Here is a 22,521-nt window from a genome sequence, read left to right on the forward strand (position 1 = left end):
TCCAAGTATATTTAATTTAATTTTCTCTACCAAAACTACAATTGCACTTTTTTATTTATATCATTATAAATTTTTATATTTTAATTTTATAACGAATTTTTATTTTTTACACTGATTTTATATATTTTTTATAATTCTCGAGCTTTTTTTTTTGTTACCATCAGATGTCGTTTTCGTCGCGCTCCCTGCCAATATTATTGCTCTAACCTAAGTCAAAACTCATCCAAATCTTGATTTTGATCACTGACATTGATTTCTGCCTCAACACATTTATTTCAGAGAACATAATCGATAATAAAAATTTAAAAGCCGCTTCTTCATTAATGATTTTCGATTCTTAACTTTTCAAACTCTAGCATAAAACGTAACTTGTTAGAGCTTGAAAAGCTCATAAAAAAATGATTCTATGTAATAGCATTTTTGAACTCGAAGAGGTCGAAAATATATTCACAGTGATGTTTTCAAGCTCCTTGAGCTCGAAAACAGCGGGAAGTTTTGGGGCTGGCCCGCAGGGTCAACCGACGCCCAGATTTTTTTATTAAGGACACACACTCAAAAGTTTCAGTAGGATAAAAAAGACGTCAGTTGAAATTTGAGCTCTTAAAATTAATATTGAGTACTCCCTGATTGCGATTTTCTATTTCCAATTTAAATAACATGGGAAAAACAACATTTTTAAGTTTGGAATTGTATATCTCCGCAATGACGTATTGTACAAATGAGCCCAGGATATGATTTTGTAGGAAATTTAACGCTCTACAAAAAAACTCTCTTATGAGTTTTTAATAAATCCATCTGTTCAAAAGTTATTTAAGCTGAAGTCAAATTTATAGTAAATTTCGAGATTTTTTTACTTTTCCGGCGAAACTATCAGATTTATCACAAAATGTCATAGAACCTTTTTTGTAGACAATTCTATTTCCTACAAATTATCTCCTATAAAGTTTCTCGAAATTCCCATTGTTTTCTAGTTGGTACCGTTATAATGTCAAAATCTTAAAATCGATCCAAAAACTATTTTTTTTAAGATCTTGACCCTAAAACATCCCGCTATTTTCGAACTCCTTGAGCTTGAAAATATTGTTGTGAATACATTTTCGAGCTCTTCGAGCTCGAAAATACCTTTGTATGCCGTTGTTTTCGAAAAAAAACGTTTTTTACCATTTTTTCTCTAACGATATCTCGCAATCGAATTGACCGATTTAGACGTTCGAGGTGGCAATCGATGCGTTTATCGAGTTCTAAAGCTGATCAGATTTTGGAATTGATTTATCTGGTCGTTTCTAAGATATTTCAAAAAAACTAAAAAAAAATTTTTTTTTTTATTTCTTTCGACAACAGCTACTCTTGAACGAATGGGCCGATTTCGATGGTTGAGGTGGTATTCGACGCGGCTTATAAGTTATCCAAAAAAAACATTTTTGAAAAAATTTTATTTTTGGAATATTTTCGAACGCACCCTACCGATCGATTCCAATTTTCCACAGTTTTAGATATTGACAAGCCGCGTCGAATGCCACCTTGACGATCAAAATCGGTTCATCCGTTCAAAAGATATAGGTACTTACATGCGTACATACATACATACATACATACATACACTCGGTCATCATCGTGAAATTAGTCAGAATAACATCCTAGAACCTCAAAATGTCAAGATCTGATAGAAATTCGATTTTCGAAAATCGGACCGAAACCAATAACTTTCCGAATTTTTGAAAATTTTCAATTTTCTTAGCGGGAAGTTAAAAATATAGTCGATTTTTTGGAATCAGTCTCATATATACATATATAAATGTTTTAACGAATGGTATTTTTGAACCCTACTCAACCAATTATGATAGGTTGTGACAAAATTCCTTGAAAAATTGACCCTGAGGATAAATACAATAACTAGATTTTAGCAAAATTTACTAAATAAAAAAAAAACTTTAGAATTCTGGTATTATTTCGAAAATTGGTATTGAAGCTCCTTAAGTGCCTGACTTTTCTCTGATCCGCTACCCTGAGCCGAATTATACGGGCATTGTTAATTGGTGTTTATTAAAGCACCTGGCGCTAAAATTTAAAATTATTTGATCAAGTTAAGCCAAATAGTATTTTTTTGCCGTATCCGGTCAGTTACTGATCCATAGATGACCCAAAATCCGGTTGCAATATGTGTATATATTCACATTAGTCAACCGATGTTATTGTCGAGACCTAATTGACTAATTAGGACATATTATAGTAATTTTCTTTCGACACTATCGTGGGAACAACCACAGCAGCTAGGTTTTTATTAAATCTACTCGAGCTCTTGATACTTATAAATAGCAAATCCTCCCAGATGACAAAAATTTCTGTTAAAGTATGCATATCTTGTAGCATAAATATCTTATTACAATCTTTAATTTTTTCGATCAAAAAGATGAATCAATTTCATAGAATGAATTATAATAATTCGCTCTAATAATGTTTATGTAATTATAATGTTTTCATATTTTTTTTGTGTAATTTTTGAATTCAAACTCTGATTTTTGTTTTCATTTATCGCCAGAAGAACGAAAATTGAGCCTTGAAGAGAAGCCGTTGTTAGTTCAGCTGAATTGGCATATCGATGATCGAGAAGGTCGATTTTTACTCCGACGAATTGATGATAAAACTAATACGGCAGGAGTAGGTTTTGGAGAATCCACAAGTTTTCGAAGAAAATTAAGCAAGCGAGAACGAAAACAACTGAAAAGACAAGAAAAAATTTGTCGTTTAAAAACTCCTGAGCAGTGTCCTGACTCAACTTTGATCGATAAGAATGGTGTCGCCGAGAAGCTTTATGTTGGTATGTATTTATTTAAATAATCATTAAAAAAATTTAATTTTGAATCAAAATTTTGGGAAATATAACTTTTTTTACTATATTAGATGAGTAAAATGTGAATCATACAATAGTGTGGCGTAAGACATTAAGGATATATGAGCAAGAGCGTGGGGGTATAGTGAATTTTTATGAGTGAAGATAGTAGGGTGGGCAAAAAAAAGAACGAATTTTATTTCCTTTAAGTAGTTACCGTAAAAATATCTAAGAAGTGCCGCATCGTGATTTTTGATTTCCCATTCAAATAACATGGAAAAAAATTTTAAGTTGGCAATTTTATACTTCGGCAATGGCTCATTATACAGATAATCTCAGGATAGAATTTCGTTAGAACTTGAACGCTGTATAAAAAAAGTCTCTTATCATTTTTTGATAAAATTCATCTGTCCAAAAGTTATTTGAGCTTGAACTCAAATTTATAGTAAATTTCGAGATCTTTTTACTTTTCCATCGAAACTATCAGACTTATCACAAAATGTCATAAGAATTTTTTTCTAGACAATTTTATTCCCTACAAATTATTTTGGATATAATTTTTTTGAATTCCGCATGACTTTTTAGTTATTTTCATTTTAATGTCAAGCTCATGAAATCGATCAGAACACTACTTTTTTTAAGAGCTTGATATTAAAATGGAAATAACCAGAAAATTATGCAAGTTTGAAAAAACTTTATCAGAAATAATTTTTCGGGAATAAAATTGTCTAGAAAAAAGTTCTGGTGACATTTTGTGATAAGTCTAAAGGTTTCGGTGGAAAAGTAAAAAGATCTCGAAATTGACTATAAATATTTCTTCAAGCTCAAATAACTTGGGAACGGATGAATTTATCAAAAAATGATAAGAGACTTTTTCTATAGAGTGTTTAATTACCTACGAAATTATATCCTTAGCTTATCTGTACAATGAGCCATTGTCGAGGTATAAAATCGCAAACTTAAATTTTTTTGGGAAATCAAGAATCACGAAGTAGCACCTTTCAGTATTAATATTCAGAGCTCAAACTTTTCCAGAATTTTTTTTTCATCATCTTAAATAATATTTTCACGTTAAAGTAATTTGGTAGTCAAACCTCCAACAGTTAACCCTTACTTATGATAATTTCAAAGACCATGTTTTTGAACCCTTGAAAACAAAAAACCAGAATTTTTTACCACACCGTTTGAAAAATATAATTAATTAAACTTTCGTGAAAATACATGGGCTCTTATGGCTGTCTTTATTCAACTTAACAGGAAGTTGATAATTTGTAAAATAATGGCACAGTTAACCTAGCAAAAAAACTATTCAGTCTATGATATAATATCTAAAATATCTACCGACCAAATTTTGAAACAATTTACCACATGGTTTTTTTAAAATTAATTTTTTTGTGACAGAAAGATTTCTGTCTTTGTATTGTAACCTATTCTGCGTCCCTCTTATTTATAGTGTTGCCAAAATCGAAGCAACTATTCGATTTTTCACAATCGAATAGAATCAACTGAAGACAATCGATTGTGGTGATTAATCGTTTCTAAACAATCGATTATTGACGTAATCGATTTTTTCGAAAAAAAGAAAAAACGATTTGTTTCTCTCTCAAGTTTATAGTTGCAGAATCGATAGCTTAACAATCGATTGTGTAAAATCGATTTTATAATTTATTGTTCAAAATAAAAAAACGAATATGGGTCCAAAAAATTGTGAATTCATGTCTGCTATAAAAAAAAAATTATATTAATGTTTACTTTATTTGGCAGTCGATTATTTGCTCACAACTTTAAAGTTGCACAATCGATCACCTAACAATTTATTTTGAAAAATCGATTTTGAAATTTTATTTTAAAGTTAAATATCACCGCGTACAAATGTAAGTTTGTATTTCGAAGTATGAAATTTTGATATGGTCATTTATATTTAAAATAAAAACAAATAAAATACTCTGTTTATGTTTAATAATTGTTTTTTTAAGCTTTTCGGTAAAAAACAGTTCAGAAAAAAAAATTTTTTTCTCAATAAGTGAAGTATTGTATTTAATTAATAATTTTTTTTTGTGAAAACATTTTCGAGCTCTTCGAGTTTGTATGCCATTGTTTTCGAAAAAAAAACAGTTTTTTAGCATTTCTTTCTCCCACGATATCTCGCGAACGAATTGCCCGATTTCGATAGTTGAGGCGGGAATCGATGCGTTTTATTGAATTCTAGTAAACTTTTCATAACTTTTGAACTAGTTAACCGATTCGAAAGGTTCTTGCGTCAATCGAAAGAGCATGCCAGCCGTCAACTCTTCTAAAAATTTCAGATCATTTGATCAAGTAGACTCGGAGATATTTGAGAAATACCAACGCAAAAATTTCTCAACTTTCCGCTGAGAAAATCGAAGGTTCTTGAAAAATACGGTGATTATTGTTTTTACCACGATTTTCGAAAATCGAAATTTTATCAGATGTGCACGTTTGGAGGTCCTAGAGAACTATTCTGACTATTTTTAAAATAATGTGTGTGTGTCTGTGTATGTTATTATTTTTTTTTATACTACAGAGAAGGAAAAATCTTTCAAAGACACCGTGTGTTTTAAAAGATGATGGACGGTAGAGTGGGATTTCTACCCACTAAAAAATCTTTTCTCCCCTTTCTCCGCAGGTAGTACGGGGAAGACTGGGTTGGAACTGCATTAGTATTACTCCAACCCAGTCCGTGCTGCGTTATGTGACGTCTACTTCAGTGTTACTAGTCTCTCTCTCTGCTATCTTTTCTTTTAAAAGGCGCAGCGCATAGGCTGCGACTGCTGACCAATTTTCTTCTTGTTGCAGCATGAGGGTTACTGGTCTCGTGACGTAGAGACTGGTGTTTATGGTTTCCTTGCTCAAAAGGGGTGAAGCGCCCACTATTGGGCGCCGAACCAAGTAAGTACCACCCTCTTCGTGGGTTTTGAGACTAGTACTCCAACTGTTAGCAGTACGCACTTAATAATGTTTAGCATTATTGTAAATGTGGCAATTCTGTGGTTGCAAGAAGCCAATAGGTACCTCTACGCGGGCGAGACCAACCCTTTAGACTGCCTAAAAAGTCTAAGAGATACTAGCCCGTTCATAATACTATCACTAGCATATAGCGATAATCACTTGGTGGTGATGACTGGTGACAATCTTTTATAATTGCTGTCTTAGATCCAAGTGAAAATAAGTGGAAGAAACCCTTTTTACCACAGGGAATTGGTACCATGGGGGGCCTATTCCAAGTCCCACTTCGACCAAAGTCTCTTTATTTCCTGAGATGGGAGAAGTGATGGGCCCAAGTGAGGTTTGACTCGTGGTGGCTGAAGGTGAGACACCCACATGCACTGCATGCCTAAAGGGTAAGCTAATGTGAGCTTATGCTCGCATTTCGATTTTATAATACTATGGTAGAGGATAGGGTTTAACGCAGCGCGTGTATACCCTAAAGGGTGAGAAAACGGCCTCCGGTCAGCGGAGGTGGACTTAGGTCCCGTTACATTAATTAACTATGGTTTCCTCGGTTCTGTTTTTATGGTTCCTCCACCGTTTGCACTCAAAGAACGTGTGCTCGGCGTCATCAGTTTTATCTGGACAGTATTTGCACATCGGAGTGAGTTGCAGGCCCATTTTAAAAAGGTAGGCGTTGAACTGGCCATGGCCCTTCAGCAGCTGGGTCAGGAAAAAGTCCGTCTCGCCGTGATTTCGTGACAGCCAGACTTTGATGTTGAGAATTAGGCGTGCTGTCTATCTGCCTGTATTTCTGTTCTCCCATTGCTCCTGCCAATTCTCCAGCGTTTCCGCCTTGATCCTTGCGCTTGCTTCCTTTGTATTGCATCTGCTGGTCTTTAGGTCATATAGTTTAGACCTTTCAAAGGTTTGTAGATCTATAGATGCGGCCCCCGCTATGACCAGTACGGCTGCTTCGAAGACCGTGCGGTAGGCGCAGGTCACCCCAAGGGCTTCTCGTCGTTGAACTGCCGTGATTTTTCGCCTGCATTGCTTTTGCTGTAGTATGCGAGCCCATATTTCCGCTCAGTAGAGCAGTATAGTGTGAACCACTTCCAGAAGTGCTCTGTTTTTCTTGGTTCCTGGGACTATTGTGTTAGTCATGATCCTCGCGGGATTTGACATGGTCGTGCTGGCTTTCATGCAAGCACTGTCGAGGTGTTCACGAAAAGATAGCTTCTGATCGATTATAACTCCCAGGTATCGAAGTGCCCTTGTAGATGTCAGAGTTGTTTCACCGATGTCCACGTTAAAGGGTCTCGGGAACCATTTCTGGCGTGTCAGCACAAGCATTTATGTTTTGTGTTTGGCGAGTTTCAGATGATGTTTTCCGAGCCAGGCCTCTATTGTACCAATGGTTGACCGAACTAGGAATTCTGCCTTTTCGACACTGTCCGCTACTATCGTGGCCGCAACATCATCGGCAAAACCGCTAAGTTCTAATTGTTTCGGCAGCGGTATCTCCAGTAGCTCGCCGTAGTCTGCGTTCCACAGGTCAGGGCCCATGACTGATAACATTTTATCAAAATTCATTAAATTTTATGATATTTCATAAAAATTCATGAAGTTTTATGAAATTTCGTGTCTAAAAATGACCTGATAAAATTTTATGAAAATTCATAGAATTTTACAAAATTTCATAAAATTCTACGGTAAGCATGTATTTTTTGAAAAAAAAAAATCGGTCTATTGGTTGACCCTGCGGGCCAGCCCCAAAACTTCCCGCTGTTTTCGAGCTCCTCAAAAATATCGTTGTGCATACATTTTCGAGCTCTTCGAGCTCGAATATATTTTTGTATGCTGTTGTTTTCGAAAAAAATCGTTTTTTACCATTTTTTCTCCAACGCTATCTCTCAAACGAATTGACCGATTGAGACGGTTAAGATGGCAATAGACACTTTTTATTGAGCTCTAAAGCTGATCAGATTTTGGAATTGATCGAATGAGTCGCTTCAAAGACAATCGACCTCAACCACCTCAATCGGTCAAGTCATTGAAAAGATATGGAGAGCTTACATCCACACACACACACACACACACACACACACACACACACACACACACACACACACACACACACACACACACACACACACACACACACACACACACACACACACACACACACACACACACACACACACACACACACACACACTCGGACATCAGTTTGAAAATAGTCAGAATAGCTTTCTAAGACCTCAAATCGTCGACATCTGATGAAAACTCGATTTTCGAAAACCGGGGTGAAACCAATAGCTTCTCAAATTTTGGAAAATTAATAATTTTCTTAGCGGAAAGTTGAAAATTAGATCACGAAAAAAAAAATTGCAACGATCTTAAACATTGATCTAATGGATGAAGGCATTACTGAGACAGAAAATTTTGTAATATTTTATAAAATATCAGAAATATTTTACATATTTATTACCAAGATCCAATGGAGTTGTTGGTATAAATTTTTTAATATTTTAAAAATTTCATGAAATTATATGAAATTGTGTAAAGTCTTATAGAACTACAAAATTTCAAAAATATTTATAAAAATTTATTACGAACCAAGAGATAATTTTCATAAAACTTTGCATAATTTAAGGAAATTTCATAAAATTTTGTACCATATTTCGTGTAAAGCCAAAACTTCGATTATGTAAAACTACACAAAGTTTTATAGAATTTTATAATATTTCATAAAACTTCATATGGAATTTTATGAAATGTTACAGAATTGAAGATTTGGCTTTTCAAAAAATTTTACAAAATTTTATGAAATTTTACGAAATTTTATTAAATTTGATAGAATTATCTCATGGTTTCTGATAAAATTTCATATGTTTTTTTTTAATTTTATATAATTTTATACCATTAACTCCTTGGGATTTCGATAACAATTATGTAAAACATTATATATTTTTACAAAATTATATAAAATTGTATAAAATTTTATGAAGCTTCATGGCTTTTCACAGAATTTTAGAAAATTTCATAAATTTCATTTTGTAAAATTTCATAAAAAATTTTTTTGCTATTCAAAAATCTTCTACCGCGTCTCAAAGAGTTTTCACTTGGAAAAACTGACCAATAATTTTCTCTTAGTTTAATAGATATTATCTACTTTGAGTTTTAAGCCTTTAGATCTTTAATATCAAAAACATGAAAATTTTTATTTTTTACAAGTCCGCGAACCTCCATAGAAGTCAATTTTTAATAACAATTTACGCTCTTCGTTTTCTCTTCTCGTTGCAAATCTTTTATTTAAATTACCAGTCAATAGGTCTTTTGGTTAAAGAATGTAGAAGTATCAATTTCAACCGCTCCTGCTAACTGATTAAGAGTCGATCTTGGATGAAAAATATTTATTTTTTAATTTCTTCTACCATAGGCCATATTAATTTTAAATTTTCATTTAAAAGTTCTGTTAGTTGATTAAGTTAAGAATTTTCATATTTGACACTGCCCGAATCTCATATGAAGTTTGATTCGTTGAAAAAATGTATACCTATGATTCTCTCAAGAGCCAAAGAAAAAAAAATTTTTAACTTGGAAAAAAAAATGCACAAAAAGTAAGACCTTGGAGTTTAAAGAATATTTGCTAAACGAAAAAAAAATATACTTCCATATAAAAATAACTATAATTATTTCGCAGCTAATGAATCATAATTTAAAATCTCTTACATATTTCTTTTCATGACTTTTTTGTTTAATCTAGCAAATATTACGATTTATAATACATTACAATGCTACGTACAATTTACTAGAAAATATTGTCATTGAGAGGTCACGATTATATGGCCCCAACGTAAAATTTTTATTTTTTTATTATATTTGTTATGTCATCTTGACATCAGTTAAGTCACAATGGACTCAGTTATAAGTTATTTTGTAAGTAGGTTATTTCCTAATAACTCGAAATCAATATAACATCACCGTTATGTAATCTTGGTGTCAGATAGGTCAAAATGATGTCACCTGTACGTCATACTTACGTCATAATTATTCCGCAAAAGTCTTACGTCAGGAAGTATAAAATATTGTGTCATATATGACTCACATGTGACTTATTTCTTACATAAAACCTGACATAGCATGTCGTCAACTTGACGTAAACGTGTAAACTGGGTTTCTTGTATCGTGATTAATATTCAGTGAAAATTTCAAGTTTGTAGGTGTTTTGGCTGAAAACGCGCTCAGAAAAAAAATTATTTGGCTCAAAGAAATTTTTATTGAACTAAGAAACTTTTGAGGATAGCTAAGGAAAATCGAGATTTTATTGGGGGAAGTAAGAAAATTTCTTTGACTTTAAATCTTGGTCAAAGAAAAAATATTTTCGACTCAATAATTTTTAAAGATTTATTCAATAGTACAATTCCTTCTGTTAATAATTTTAATTCCTTGATATCATAAATATTGTTTTTCACTGTAATACATTAATTACTTAAACCAACACATAAAAATGTACGGTACATAGAAGTCACACTGTTGAATAAAGAAATGTACTATTTTGAATCAATAATAAGTGATAGCTTGAACTAAATTACAAATCTCAAACCAAGAGTATTACGGATTTAAGCCAAGTAAGGTTTCTCTTGGATTCACGCAGAGTTTCTCTCACTACTCTATCATTGTCGCTCCTACACAATAAACAAAAATTTTTTCCCTGAGTAAGGTTAAGTAGATGAAAATTTTGAAAAAAAAAAAAAAAAAGAAACAAATAATTTCCTAAATTTTATTGTAATTATTTGTAAGTTTAACGAAAATTCGGACAGCTATGTATATTATTTATTACGAATTAGGCTATCGTAGAAATATCCGAATGGAACTTTGTAAAAGTTTATGACAGTGACATTTTTCAGGGTTATAAAAAAAAAAAAAGAAAAATAACATTTTTTTAAAAACTGTGTTAATTAGATTTAAACTTATTACACAAAACAAGGTAAACATCATGCCAATCGAAAGTTAAATAATTAGTTTATATAATTTATTATTATTGAAAATAAAATATTTATACATCAAAAGAAAACTTAATAGCTTACAAATGAAAGCAAATTTGTTTTTAGTATAAATATCGAATTTACTTAAATTTTGAATATTGAATTAAATAATTTCGATTGAGCTTAATCCTGATTGTACACAGTACTGAATAACTTTAAGTAAAAGAATAAATCTTCGTTTCCAAATACATGTGATGGCCGAGCGGGTTAAAGCACAAGACTCAATTTCTCTTGTCAGTCGAATTCGATTAGAAATTCAATTATTCGCATATCTGATAATTTCTGAGTCGCCAATTTGATTGAACAAAAAATTAAGATCAGAATAAAAAAATCTGGGCAACGGTTGGCCCTGCGGGCCAGCCCCAAAACTTTCCGCTGTTTTCGAGCTCAAGGAAGAAGCGTTTTTTAAATTTTTAAGTATGATAAGTGATTAAAATAAAGATTTAAATAAATTTGACCCAGATCAGAGTGTTAATGTATAAAATATCCGAAAAAAATATTAAAAATGGTGTTTCTTAAATTTCTGTGTTGATAAAAATATTTAAACTAAAGAACGACTAACATTACATTACGTGGTGATTGAAAGATATTATAAAGATAAAGAGTTACTATAATTTTGGAGACATTATATTATGATTTATCCGAAAAAAATAATATACGATGTTATTTTTTTAATTTTTTGAGGCCGATATATTTGGAACTAATTAATCAATTTTGACGTTCAATGTGACAATCGACGCGTTTTATTGAGATTTAGAGCTGATAAGATTTTGAAGTCGATCGATTCAGCCGTTTCGATTATATTTAGAAAATACCGTTTTTGTCATGTCAACCGCGAAAGTTGAATTTTCAAGCAACATGCAGAGGGCGCAAACTATACGATTTCTGGCAATCTATAGTTTGGTTAACTTTCCTCGAACTTTTATCGAAAAGTATCTTCTCTCTCTCTCTATCTGTCTCTACATTCCTACACGACTTGAAACATTTTTGACTGTTTCTCTCTCAAATTCAACTTCCGCCGTTGATATGACAAGAAATTTTGTTCGATACTTTATGCTCAAAGGTAGGAACCCTGACAGACTTGAAGTGCAGGCACGCGTTTGAGGCTATGGATACATTCTCATCAAGACCTCGTACTTTATCCGGTCTTGATAAGAAAGCGCCCATAGCCTCAAACTCGTGACGTCACTTCAAGCCGTCAGAATCCCTACCGTTCCGCATACGTATCGAAAAAAACTATTTCTAACATTATAAAAATTTTTTATTCAACTCATGCGCGCTATTCACGTTTTATCATGCCTAATGTGCGAACTCTAAATAAATAAATAAAAAACGCAATAAAGATGTCTACTATCCTGTTCATTGTGACGTAATGAAAATAAACGTAACTATCTTTCGAGCTCTTACTAAATATTGGGTTATTACAATTCCCTGTTGTTACCCATTGAGTAGCCAAGATTGTGATGCCGAATGTTTTTTTCACCATGTCACTAAACAGCTATTGAGACTGCGCTTTTTAGGCTATTAATAAAACGCGAATAGCGCATATGAGTTGAATAAAATTATGGGCGCAACATGTAGGGTAAGTCATAATCCGTCACCCGCGATGTGTTTATACTCGCTTCGCTCGTGCCTGCGCACCTGCGATTCGTGCTAAACGCATCGCGCTGACGCATTATGAATCACTTACCCTACTAGTTACGCCAATAACTATAATTAAATTCTCACAACCTTTATTTTAAACAATTTGCTGGCGAGGTAAAATTTATTCTAAACCACCCACACACAGTCCGCAAGTATAAATTTATGACGCCATAAGTTCTAGGTTCACTAGAAAAAAAACTGAATTTCATTTTAATCATTTTGTCCTAAACGATTTTAATAAAATAAGTTTCCAGTGGTGCGGTCTGTGAGACTCAGCACCAAGGTCACAATATTTAATAAAACGCTACCAAGCTAAATTCCAGCACCTTTTAGAGAACGTTCTGGGAGAGTTAGTATCTCCAGACGAATACCTTCTAAATTAAATTAAACCTAAATTCAACAATTTTTAATTATCAATTAATCAACTAGTGGTCGTTAGACTCAACAATTAATTGATCAATATGACGCTACCTGATAAAAAGAACACAGAATCGATTACAAAATGGCGACCGAACGCTCTCGAACCCACGCCGTGAAAACGAAAAATTTTGTCTTGTTGACAATTAATTACTCTTCTTTATTTAAATAAAAATAATTGTTAAGATTGCTTCCAAATTTACCAAGGTAGTCGCTGGTATAGTTGATGATGACGTCATGAGAGGAACAGGACGCCGCTCGTGCTTCCGTGATGCCGTACTGCTGCTCGGGATCTTTACTGCGTCGATAAAAATTTAAACAAAATTAATTAATTACGCGGTTGTTAAACTCAGCGTATTAATTTCTTGCGAGAACGACAAATCTCGTCCAGCAGCCATAGACCCAATAATTTAAAATGAATTTTAGTGGTTGGGGTCAATTAAGACTCACCGAGAATTTTAATAAATCCACCTCAATTAAGCAACCGGGATGTTTTTCTTTAACTCACTGTTTTATGGTGGAAAACTTAATTGGTAAATTCACCCTGGATTTGGTTGTAAATATCATTATATGTGAGAGAATACGGGGTCTCACGACTTGCCGTAGATACTTTTATAAAATTTTGTTTTTTTAAAGACTTTTCTTAAGAACTATGGTGACGACTCGGGATAGTGTCTGATCGTTTGTAACTCCAGGCAGTGAATGGCGCTGGAGTGTGGCTTGGTACGCCGCGAAGCTGGCAGTCCCCACTCTCAATCCTTTCACAGGCTCGTGCCATCAAAAATTTTACAATTTTTATTTTCTAAAAAACAGCGGGACTCGAGGCCCCTGCAGAGTACCCATTCGTCGCATGGCCAAACGTACCAGCTAATTAGTGAGGTCCCAGTATCGATTTTTCAACGGTGTGGGGACAACGACGGGGGGGACAAATTTTTCAACATCAGTTTTTCAGTATTTTCAGTTCCAGTGGGGTCTTGGGGACATGATTCGATACATTTAAAAAAAAATTGATTTTTGTCAGTTACTGTGTTTTGAAATTGGGCAGCCGAATTATTGAGTATAATTGTTACAGTATTAGTTGTTTTTTACTTTTATGACTGGTGCGAACACATTTTAAGTATTAGCATTACAAAGTCCACGTAAAAATAATCACAGAATTGAGTTCTGTGCTGCTCTCATATTGTTGCTAATTATAGTTGAGTCAGCGAGAGTTTACCTCCCACAGTAGCATAAAATAATATCGTGCTTGAATGGGATCTAAAGCTATGCGAGTAGCAGTACTCTCTCGCCGACACAGATATATTTTCAGACAAACACTGAGCAGCACATAATCAAATCTTCTTCTTTTTTTTAATAGGTATTTCTTGTTTATCTTTTGAGTAGCCTGAAAAACATTTTTGTTTCAACTGGTCACAATCAATAAACGTTAATAAATTTTGCAGAGTTACCAGAAACGAGTTTTACCAGAAGTATATCAAATCCGGAAGCTGTCATGCGCCGTCGTCGTCAGCAGAAGTTAGAAAAGAAATTACAACAATTCCGTAGTAAAGACGGTGGCCCAGATACAGGTGGTACATTGAAAATTTATGGAGAAGCTCTTTGTAAAGATGTTCCGTATAAAACATTATTATTAAGCATAAGAGATTCGGCAGCTCAAGTTGTTAGAGAGATGTTATCTAAATATGGTCTTGATAAAGTGGATTCTCAGCAGTATTGTCTAGTACAGGTAAAGAATAATATTAATTTTTTCTTTCCAATTTTAATGATTCGTGCATGACTTTTTTTTTCTCTAAAAAATTTCAAAAGTTCGTTTTTCAATAAAATTGTTTTTTAACTTCCCGCTAAGAATGTTGAAAATGTATAAAAATACGGAAGTTATTGGTTTTAGTCAAATCTTTGAATACCGAGTTTTTGACAGAAATTAATGTTTTGAGGTTCTCGGAAGCCAATCTGACTAATCTCAAAATAATATTCAGTACAGTACGTTTCGAGTTATTCTAAAAATAAAATTTATGGAAAATCTTTTTTTTCGGATAACTTGTAACACATTTCATGGATTTATTCTAAAATTTACTTCAATCAAAGAATGTCTGGTATAGGTGTGCTAGATTTAGTAATAAAAAATTAATACCAATAGATTTAAAAATAAATTATAGTTAATTTTATTTACACTTTATACATAAAATGTTCAATGATGAAATACTATCAAATAGTGAATGCAACAACAGTGTAATAATGATCTAATGCAACTGTAATAAAAATCAGGTAGGAAAATTAATACGTGGTCTCAGCGATTTCAAGCACGAGCACGTGGCAATTTTATGTATGCAATTAACTGCGAACAATATATAATCTCAATAAATAGTCACCTCAATTTTACGAACTAATTATTAAGACTATTTCACGAACAGTTAGCGGATTTTGAACACAAGAGTTATTAGAAATAAATTTACTGGTAAGGCGTAAAATATAACACGAGATGATACGTTAGACTGCACAATATATATTGCTATAAGATGGTGGTTGGTGGTTAAACTCGGCTTCACTTGCCACGATGATGAGAAGAAAGCGGTAAAACATGGTGTGTATTCTCGCAATACCAAAGTGTAGCGGGAATAACCGAAGCGATTCAAGCTCCGAAGTCAGCGAAGAGCTATATTCTCACTACCTTGAGTTCAGTACTCTTCGGTAGTGGCGGCGAATCGACACGAAAGGAGTGTCTGTTTTCCCAATCACACCCTTGACGCAACAGCTCTGAAACTAAAATAACTGCATCGAATGCCGCCTTAATCATAAAAATCGGATAATTTGTTCAAAAGATATCGTTGGCGCAATAAATTAAAAAAATGTTTTTTTTTTTCCAATAAAATAAAAATCGTTGAACTGATTGATTTCAAAGCTTTATTAGCGTAAGAGGCTTAAAAACCGCATCGAACGCCGCATGAAATATCAAAATTCGTTAGCTAATTCAAAAGATATTCACGATGAAAAATTAAAAAAAGCTGAAAAATCGGAACGTATACGACTCACTTGCTCATTCAAAAAGTGATCAATACATGGCGCTCCTTCACGTAAAAAAATATTTAAACAAGAAAATGAAATAAATCAAAAATAACGATAAAACAGAACAGCAGCTAAATTTTTTCATGCATTGCCAGTTTTAAGTTTTTATTAATCGTAATAAAACCAATAACATTTGGATCATGATTTTCAAAAAGATTTTTCTATTTAAAAATTCGAGTGCAATGAAAAATAAAATAGATCAATCGGTTGTGTATTTTTCAAGTTATTCTGCTTACCAACATCCGTACCTACTGACGGGCATGAAAGATTTTTTTTTGTACTTTTTTTTTAATCATCACGTTTAAAATGATTTAAAATCGTGTACGGTTTATTTATTAATATCTTTCAAATGGTACGAATTTCGTTCAAGTTAAGCATATTTGAATGAGCTTAAACATGATTTTTACGTGAGTGAATCAGCTGGGACCGAGTAAGCGTTAGCAGACCACATTGCTTTGCAATTGAGTTGTGCAAAATAACAATTTAACTTATAGTTTCCGAATAACTTATGTTCTAATTTACTGATTGTATCGAAAATTATACCGATTTTTTGTCTTTGAAGTCTCTTTCGATGACTAGATAATTTATTGTAATCGGTTGGTTAGTTTAAGTAATATTGTCAGCAAAATAATTTAAAAATCACCGATTTTTATATTTTCTTTGAAATCTCATATGTTAATGCTCTAATTTGATTCAAAACTTATTCAACTCACAATCTTCATAACTTCTATAGATTTATGTCTGGATACATCGATTTTATCAAGGACAAATGTGAACAAAAAAACTAAAAAATGCTCGTTTCCTAATTACTTTCGATGTCTCGAATTTGCAAAGCTTACTACATAATGGATCTTTTCCTGAGCTCGGAAACATAGGTAGTTTGGGGGCTGGTCCGCAGGGTTAACCAGCTTCCAATTTTTTTTTTCATTTGTGTCAAATACTGTCTGAGCGAGATGAAATATATTTAATTTTTTTATTCTCATATTTAATCTCGATTTATGTAAGTGATTGCATTCAAGATTAAGATTGAAAAACTATTGTGGGATAGTATTATTTTTTGGATAATATCTCAATCAAACTTTAAAAGTATGGATTTACCATTTTTACACCAAGAACCTGAAAGTTTTACTCTTCTATCTGCAACGGCTTCTGAGTAAACAAAAGCAATCCACCAAAGGACTAACCCTGCAGGCGAGAACGAAAATACTCGGCTCGAAGAGATCAGTGGAATTTTAACTACATCACAGCCAAGTACGATTTCGGACTGATTGAGCATATTGACATACGGTGCTGACCCCAAGATGATAGCCTTAGTCTTACTTGGGTTGAGCTACAGACAGTTAACTACAGCCCAAGCATATATACGCGCAATATCATCGTTGATCATCTGCATGTAGTCAGCAAGTTCATGCGATAAGCACGCTAAATAGATTTGAAATTCATCTGCGTAGAGTAGTCGTTCACAGAACTTGATGCTCAGCCCAATGTCTTTGATAAAAAGCGAGAATTGTAGGGGACCCAAGATGGAGTCTGTGGAACACCAAGAGAAATCAGATTAGGTTAGATAAATTTGTTTATTGTTCGTAAAGCCGAACAAAACTTTGAATAACATAGTAGTGACACAAAGTGAAGTATATATAAAGCTATGAAAAAATATGCAGCAATTGTAAGTAGATTTAATTAGATTTAATATCGCAGTAAGATAAGACAGTCATCTCGAATAGTCCTGCACAAAAGTAGGTATCAGTTATGAAGTAGCCACTTATGTAATTCTTGCTTGAAGGTCGTAGAATATTAAATGCTTCCAATACTCTCTGGGAGATCGTTCCACAGGTATGGAGTAGCCACCATTAATTAATGTAACGGGACCTAAGTTCACCTCCACCGACTGGAGGCCGTTTCCTCGCCCTTTTGAGCATACACGCGGTGCGTAACATCCTCATCTTCCACCCAGACGACATTCTTAGTCAAAAAATATAATGAAGTGACGACTAAGGTGGACATTAACCGGAGGTATAATCAAAATCCTCATTGCGCGTGGTATCTAATCACAGCCACCACGAGTTCTACCGCTTTTGAACCAAACACTACTACCATCTCAGGAAATAAAAAGACTCTGGCCACAGTGGGCTTGGAAAGTGGCCCCCCGTGGTACCAGACTCCCAGCGCTGGTTAACATGGCTACGTAGGATGTATGGTGGGATGCAACTTCTCCCCATACCCCAAACCCTATGTAAAGGGTTTCCTCCACTTGCTACCTTTCGAGTAAGATGGTGCTCGTTCAATGAGAGCCTTTCGGATTACCATGATCAGTACACGCGCTCTAGCTTTGGAAGTTGTTAGCCAGCCTAGCTCAGTTTTAGCTTGAGAGATTGGTGAGTCCCAAGGCAACCCCAAGATGTAGCGCACGCCCTTGTTTACCAGTCGCTGCAGAATTGTATCAAGAACTGTACCAATGTCATTCAATGCTGCAGAACAGTAGTTGGTATGTGGTAAAATGAGAGCATTAACGAGATTTTTTTTTCATATTGGCATTGGTATAGTCTTTAGGTTATAGAGCTGGTGGAACGTTGAGTTAAATTTCGGGGTTATGTGGTCCACATGTTCCTTAAAGGTTAGCTTTGAGTCAATGTATGTATACCCCAAGGTTGCGTACAGAGTCTACGAAAAGAATATGCAGTCCATCACAACAAAGCTTGAGCTTAGAAATGTCAATCATATTGACAAAAGTCTTTGAGCCAAGAATGATAGCTTCGTTTTACTAATGTTAAGTTTTAATGAGTTTGCTGCAGCCCACACACTAATACGAGCTGCATCCTGATTGACAAGCTCAATACGGTCTTCCAGTTTATAAGGATAGCAGGCTGCGTAGATCTGAAGATCATCAGCATAGAGAAGTCTTTTACACTGCCTAATGCAGGTTCCAATGCCATTAATGAACAAAGAGAAAAAGGGGACCCAAGATTGAACCTTGAGGTACACCATTTTGGTAAGACACCAGTCGGATAAGTTTCCATCCAGATCTTTGACCACCTGTGACCTGCCTGCTAAGTGAGACGTAATCCAACACGTAGTATGTTTAGAGAAGCCTACTATAACTAGTTTTCGCACCAGCAGACTATGATTCACAGTGTCAAACGATTTCGAAGAGTCAAACAGTATGAGTAATGTGACCATTCTTTTATCAGAGTTGAATCTGCCGTCGTTCATTAATTTAAGCAGAGCTGTTTGTGTACCGTCCTGAAACCACACTATAAAGGATCAAAGAGGTTAGGATCCTGAACGTATTTATTAATTTGCTTAAAAACCATCTTTTCAAGATCTTTACCGAGTACCGGAAGTAGAGCTATAGAGCGATAGTCTGAAGCACTAGCCGGTGAAAGCACTTTATCAATAGGCACGATAATTGCTCGCTTTCAGGCCTCGGGAATAATACCACTGTTGATGAATTTGTTAAACAGCTCAGTGATGAGCGTAGCAATAGCAAGTAAAGTATGAATGATAACTTTCCTGGAGACACCATTAGCATCAAAACTGAACGACGAAGCGCACCTAACTGTCTCGGTAGTTGTTTCAACAAGTATGAATTCAGGCTGATCGGCAAGTTTGTTGGCAAAACTTGAAACAAGGTCGATATGGTTATCGGTCGACTTGGAGACAGACGCAAATACCAGATTCAATTCATAAGCACTGACAGCATGAAGCCGAGCACGATGAGCATCCCTGGCTGCACGGTAGGCTAGTAGCTCATGTACTTTCTTATTATGTTGGTAGTGGCGGTATAAGACACGTACGTGATGTTCCGAGTCACAGAGGTCACTAGAGATCCATCGAGTATGTCTCACTGAGTCGACTGTGATGACACTAGCCGGTGCCACATCATCAAGATGCTGCGTAATAATGCTATTGAAGTGGTCTACCTCTTTATGTACGGTGTAATCCGGCGCTATGACCATTCGTCAATCTTTGTCAATTAAAAAACTAATAGCAGTTGGATCCATTAAGTTGTCCAATTTTCTTGAGTCAATTTGTTGACCTTGAGGTGATACCTTAAACAGTTTCAGAGAAACATAGATCAAAAAGTGTCCAGCTCCCATGGGGTGATCAGATTTACCCCATGCAGCAATAGTGTCCATCTTGTCCACCATGCAAAGGTCAAGTCACGTTTCAGCAATTTGAGAAGTATGCATAACACCATGATCGACTAATTTAAAATTGTTGTTGCTCATAACGGTTCTACTATATTCCGCATCAGCGCTAGGTTTAAGCTGATCAGAGTTGAAATCGCCTAGTACTAGCTTGTGACTAAAGCCATCCATGGCAGCACTGATGGTTGATGCTAGGTCTACTGGAATAGTTAACGGGGAATGCGGGGGGCGGTATACAACTGCAATGACGACAGGCTATGAGCCTTTGGCACTCAGCTTGCATGTTAGAAATTCCGGTGATCCAGGTGGTATGGACTAGACGATTTAAGACTTAAAAGTGACGGTTAGGTGTATAGATTCATAATAATATATAGCATTGCCACCTCCATGAATGTTGCGATCGTTTCTTAAGATGTTATATTATAGCCTTGAAGTTGGACTACTGAATCAGGAATACTGGGGCTCAACCAGGTCTTCATGATTGCGATGATATGTTGCAGAGGATTGGAGTCCAAGAACTGTCTTAAGATATCCTTATGCGCTCGTAGGGAATTAGCATTGAGACAACAAGCACGCAGATCATCGTATGACTCATTTTTATTAACAGAATTATTGAACTTTTCGCATACAATGTTTTTAATACTGGAGTTACATGATTGTGTAAGAACTATTCAAGATGCAGACTGTTATTGAGAAGCAGGAGTAGGAAGAGTCTTGATCCTAGTGATATCCTCTTAAGATAATATCAGATTCACAAATGATATGTAATCTCTTCTGGCGAAGATGGAACAGTGTTTGGTCCACGCATACTTATATCCAGATGGTTTAAGAACTTTCTTGGTCTCATTGAGTAGCTTCCAGACTTTACCAGATAGTAATTCATTTACATAGACCGTAAAGTCTGCGCCAGGCTGGATATTTGGTAGTTGGGAGGAATTAGCAGGATTTGCAGTTACCTTAGACCACTTGAGAATACCGAACTTCTTCTTGGCATTAATTATTTTGGTAATTAATTCAGTGCTGTTGCATTTAACAGCTAAAGTTAGCCTAGTTAAAGTAGGTTGCTGTTGAGTAGAAGTAGCTGTTGCGTTTTTACCAAGGATCCTCGTATCATTAAAATCATTGGCATCGTATTTGACTTGCAGTTCAGTCAGTACTGGATAAATTAGTTGTAGGTGGCCACATGCTTAAAAAGCTTGAGGAAATCTAGAGAAGACCAGCTCAGTGCACGTCAAATTTAGGTTCAAAGCCCTACGGAGACCAGTTGTATTAGCATTTGTAGCCGCCAGTAGTATACTTAAGCCGGGGCCGGGTGCGAATGCAGCAGATGCATTGCTTCTGGACTCCGATTTTTGAAGACGTGAGACGATATCACGTAAGGTCTCACTCTTTGTTAATTTATCTGACTGCTGGTTGGTGGTGACTTGTTTCAGTTCAGCAATATCAGAACCATATTTTTCCAGCTTGTCATTCATGCTAGGAAGCTCCTTTAACGTGCCACTGTGAGATTTCAGAGTCTCAGAAATATCACCAAGACTTGCCATGACAGTCAGTAGAGTCGGCTTCCGGCCTGGACCTCTTTTGAGAGGTGGATCTAATTCCATATCCTCAGTCGCTCGAGTGCGTTTTGAGAGAGAGAGAGAGAGAGAGAGAGAGAGAGAGAGAGAGAGAGAGAGAGAGAGAGAGAGAGAGAGAGAGAGAGAGAGAGAGAGAGAGATTAGATAAGATAGTTTGTTTATTGACCAAAACGTTGACCGAAAATTTTAAAGATACCTGTTATTTTCAGAATTTTTCGTCGTGGGTATCTTTTGAACTAATCAACCGATTTTGATGTTTGATGCGACATTCCGCGCAGTTCTTCAGCCTCTAATACTGAAGAAAAATTTGAAATCTGTCGGTCCGATGGTTTGGATTTTATTAGAAAAAAGTATGTTTTGAATTTTTATCATTCACGATATCTCTTGAACAAATTATCCAATTTTGATGATCAAGGCGGCATTCAATGCAGTTTTTTGAAGTTTAGAGCTGATTAGATTTTAGAATCAATCCAGAAAGTATTAACAGTTTTCGGAAAATAACACTTTTTCAAAAATGTAGTATTTAGAATAACTCGTAGCGTACTGTACCGATTAAACTGAGTTTCTCACAGAATCTAGAAATTGATAAGCCGTTTTAAATGCCGCATCAAAGATCTAAATCCGCTTGTTCGTTCAAACTTTATAGAATGTTTATATACACACAAACATACACTCAGTCTACATTATGAAAATAGCCAGAATATTTTTTTAGGATCTGTCTAAAACTCTGTTTTCCGAAGTCACACCAAAATCAATAACCACTTGTTTTTTTTTTTTGAACTTTCTTAGCCGGAAGTGTAAAATAGTTGAAATGATAAGATGAGTCGCAAAATTGAAAGCTT

General features: G+C 34.8%; 1 protein-coding gene across 6 annotated transcripts in view; it reads left to right on the forward strand.

Annotated features, from left to right (window-relative positions):
* The window catches only part of LOC130669641 (afadin), a 167,445-nt gene that overhangs the window by 18,796 nt on the left and 126,128 nt on the right, over nucleotides 1-22,521 (forward strand). For 5 of the 6 annotated variants that reach the window (XM_057472641.1, XM_057472645.1, XM_057472644.1 and 2 more), the window contains exons 4-5: nucleotides 2,540-2,818; nucleotides 14,334-14,617. In XM_057472641.1, the coding sequence (XP_057328624.1) occupies nucleotides 2,540-2,818; nucleotides 14,334-14,617 (563 nt within the window). The remainder of the gene's footprint in view (nucleotides 1-2,539; nucleotides 2,819-14,333; nucleotides 14,618-22,521) is intronic. The other variant, XM_057472642.1, reaches the window with a different exon arrangement.

The sequence above is a fragment of the Microplitis mediator genome, chromosome 6, assembly GCF_029852145.1.
Source record: "Microplitis mediator isolate UGA2020A chromosome 6, iyMicMedi2.1, whole genome shotgun sequence".
NCBI lineage: Eukaryota > Metazoa > Arthropoda > Insecta > Hymenoptera > Braconidae > Microplitis > Microplitis mediator.